The 4,007-nt window shown below is 35.5% G+C and overlaps 1 protein-coding gene across 1 annotated transcript; it reads right to left on the reverse strand.

Moving 5' to 3' along the window:
• Nucleotides 1–2,053: 2,053 nt before the first annotated feature.
• On the reverse strand, nucleotides 2,054–2,365 carry LOC307180574 (protein S100-A11-like; the record flags this gene model as incomplete). Its single annotated transcript, XM_079910958.1, has 1 exon — nucleotides 2,054–2,365. One exon carries the CDS (start codon nucleotides 2,363–2,365, stop codon nucleotides 2,054–2,056), a length of 312 nt encoding a protein of 103 aa, XP_079767084.1.
• Nucleotides 2,366–4,007: the final 1,642 nt, after the last annotated feature.

Genomic DNA, 4,007 nt, shown 5'->3' on the forward strand with positions numbered 1-4,007 from the left:
CCATTTGAGTTAGTTTTGTGTATGGCATTAAATAATGTTTTAATTTCACTTTTTTACATGTAGCTGTAAAGTTTTTCCAGAACCACTTATTGAAGAGACTTTTTTTCCTGCATTGCATATACTTGCCTCCTTTGTCAAAGATAAGTTGACCATAAGTGTGACCATAGGTGTGTGCATATATCTCTGGGTTTTCTATCCTGTTCCATTGATCTATATTTCTGTTTTTGTGCCAGTACCATATTGTCTTGATTACTGTAGATTTGTAGTATAGTCTGATTCCTCTAGGTCCATTTTTGTTTCCTTTTTTTTTTTTCCATTTTTGTTTCTTAAGATTGCTTTGGCTATTTGGGGTGTTTTGTATCTGCATACAAATTTTAAGATTTTTTTTAGTTCTGTGAAAAATGCCATTGATAATTTGATAAGATTTGCATTGAATCTGTAGATTGCTTTTGGTAGTATTGTCATTTTGAAAATATTGATTCTTCCAATCCAAGAACATGGCATATCTTTCTGTTTGTGTCATCTTCAATTTCTTTCATCAGTATTTTATAGTTTTTGGAGAACAGGTCTTTTGCCTCCTTAGGTAGGTTTATTTCTAGGTATTTTATTCTTTTTGATCCAGTGGTAAACGGAAGGGTTTCTTTAATTTCTCTTTCTGATCTTTTGTTGTTAGTGTATAGAAATGCATAGTTTTCTGTATATTAATTTTGTATCCTGAAACTTTACCAAATTCATTGATGAGCTCTAGTATTTTTCTGGTAGCATCTTTAGGATTTTCTATGTATAGTATCATGTCATCTGCAAACAGTGAGAGCTTTACTTCTTTTCCAATTTGGATTGCCTTTATTTCTTTTTCTTCTCTGATTCCTGTGGCTAGGGTTTCCAAAACTATGTTGAATAAAACTGGCGAGAGTGGACATCCTTGTCTTTTTCCTGATCTTAGAGGAAATGCTTCCAGCTTTTCATTATTGAGTATAATGCTAGCTGTAGGTTTGTCATATATGGCCTTTATTCTGTTGAGTTATGTTCTCTGTATGCCCACTTTCTGGAGAGTTGTTATCATAAAAGGGTTGTTGAAATCTGTCAAAAGTTTTTCTCTGCATCTATTGAGATGATCATATGCTTTTTATTCTTCAATTTGTTGATGCAGTGTATCACACGGATTGAGTTGCAGATATTGAAAAATCCTTGTACCACTGGGATAAATCCCACTTGATCATGGTGTATGATGCTTTGATTGTAATGATAGATTCGGTTTGCTAGTATTCTGTTGAAGATCCTGCATCTATGGTCACCTGTTATATTGGCATGTAATTTTCTTTTTTTGTGATATCTTTTTCTGGTTTTGGTATCAGGGTGATTGTGGCCGCATAGAATAAGATTGGGAGTGTTCCTTCCTCTGCAATATGTTTGGAATAGTTTCAGAAGGATAGTTGTTAACTCATCTCTCAATGTTTGATAGAATTCACCTGTGAAGCCAACAGGTCCTGGACTTTTGTTTTTTGGAAGTTTTTATTTCTTAATTTTATTTATTTATTGCACTCATAGTTCTTTATTTGTTTATTCATTTATTGTTCCCCTCCATTAGAAGGTAACCTCAGTGAAGGCAGGACCTTTTCTGTCTTGCTGACTGTATTTTCGAAGCCTATGACAGTGCCTGTAGTAGGGGTGTATAGGCGTTTAATGAGTGAACAATAAGTGGGGTCTCTCCATCAGTGTGAGTAATTTAGATGATTATGTTGGTATCATTAGTCATGATTATGTATACACCCAAGATACATTTTTACTATTTACTTTGCAACTTCTGGTAACTCTTTCCATCAATCTAATTTATATTCCTCCCAATCATCTCCCTCCCTTGCACAAATTTACTGACTCTACAGTGTGTGCTTCAAAAAACAATATTGCTTTATTACTACCAGCAGGAGTGACCTGCATGGGGTGGTGGGTGCACTGGGCTCAGGGTATGTGTGGTCTATGAGGGGTAGATGATAATTGGGAGGCTGAAGAAAAGGGAATGGAGCTGGAGGCCAGGTCCAAAGGCTCCCCCCATTTACTTCTGGGAAGAGCTAGACTTAATAAAGGAGTCATGGCAAGCTAGAGCGAGGCCGCCAATAAGATTAAGAAATTCTTGGAAATCTAGCTGTACATCAGAGTCGAGGTCCAGCTTCTTCATCATGCGGTCAAGGACACCAGGGTCCTTCTTGTTCTTTGTGAAGACACCCAGCTCTGTATTCATGAAGATAAGTAACTCGGCCTTGGAGAATTTGCTGTTGTTACCGTCCCTTCCAGCATGCTTTTGGAAAAGAGCAATCAGAGACTCGATGCACCGTTCAGTCTCTGTAGGGCTGGATATTTTTGCCATGTTTGGAGAGGAGCAAAGCACAGGGCTGCAAGCGAGGAGCAGCGAGGTGAGCACTCTTGGAAGATTTTCAATCCCAGTTTCAATTTTAGTGCTTGTGATTGGTCTGTTTTTATTTTTTTCCTGGTTCAGTCTTGGGAGATTGTACATTTCTAAGAATTTGTCTGTTTATCTAGGTTGTCCATTTTATTGGCCTATATTTGCTTGTAGCAGTCTCTAACAATCCTTTGGATTTTTGTGGTGTCCCTTGTAAGTTCTCCTTTTTCATTTCTAATTTTATTGATTTGAGCCCTCTCCCTTTTTTTCTTGATGAGTCTGACTAAAGCTTTGTCAGTTTTATTTATCTTTTCAAAGAACCATCTTTTGGTTTCATTATCTTTGCTATTGTTTTCTTCATCTCTATTTTGTTTATTTCTGTTCTAATCTTTATGATTTCTTTCCTTCTACTAACTTTGTGAGGATTTTTTGTTTTTCTTTCTCTAATTGCTTTAGGTGTAAGGTTAGGCTGTTCATTTGAGATTTTGGATGTAGGGTATCTTTTTTGGTAGGGTCTAACATTTTTCTGTAGGTGGTAGTTCAGTAGTTAGTTGTGATTGTGGTGTTTCTTTAAGGGTTGAGCCCATGTCCTTCTACTCTGCCATCCTCTCTCCACCAGTGATCTCATGTCATTTTGATTATTGTAGCTTTGTAGTATAGTCTGAAGTCAGCAAGGGTGAATATTTCTTGCTTTGTTCTTTTTTCTCAAGATTGCTTTGATAATTCAGGTCTATTGTGATTCCATATAAATTTTAGAATTATTTGCTCTACTTCTTTAAAAAGTGACGTAGGTATTTTGAAAGGGATTGCATTAAATCTGCAGATTGCCCTATGTATTATGGACATTTTAACAATAAAATTTCCTCATATCCATGACTAAGGGATATCTTTACATTTCTTTGTGTCAGCTTTAATTTCCTTCATCAATATTTTAAACTTTTTCACAGTATAAGTCTTTCACTCTCTTGGGTGTGCTTAATCCTAAGTTTATCAATGTTATTTTAAAAGGGACTTTTTTCTTGCTTTCTTTCTCTTTGTGATAGTTCACTATTACTGTATAGAAAAACAACAGATATATGTATATCAATCCTGTAACTTTAGGGAATTCATTTATTAGTTTTGTTTGTATGTGGAGGCTTTATCCATATATAGTATCATGTGATATGCAAATAGTGAGTTTTACTTTTTCCCTTACAATTTGGATGCTTTCTTTTCTTTTACTTCTCTGATTGCTGTGGCTAGGCCTTCCACTGTAATGTTAAATATAAATGGTGAGAGAGGGCATCCTTCTCTTATTGCTGATTTTATAGGAAAGTCTTCCATCTCTTCACTCTTGAGTATGATGTTAGCTGTGGGTTAGTCATAAATGACCTTTATTATGTTGAGGTATGTTCCCTGTACAACAAATTTCATGAGCATTTTTATGATGAATAGATGTTCAATTTTGTCAAATGCCTTTTTTGCATTGATTGAGTTTATCATGTTATTTTTATCCTTCTTTTTTTAATATGTTGTTTCTCACTGATTGATGTGTGGCTATTGAACCATCTTACATCCCTGGAATAAATCCCACTTGATCACGGTGCATGACCCGTTTTTCATATTGTTG

This window comes from Stenella coeruleoalba, assembly GCF_951394435.1.
Source record: "Stenella coeruleoalba genome assembly, chromosome: X".
In the NCBI taxonomy this organism is placed as follows: Eukaryota; Metazoa; Chordata; class Mammalia; order Artiodactyla; family Delphinidae; genus Stenella; species Stenella coeruleoalba.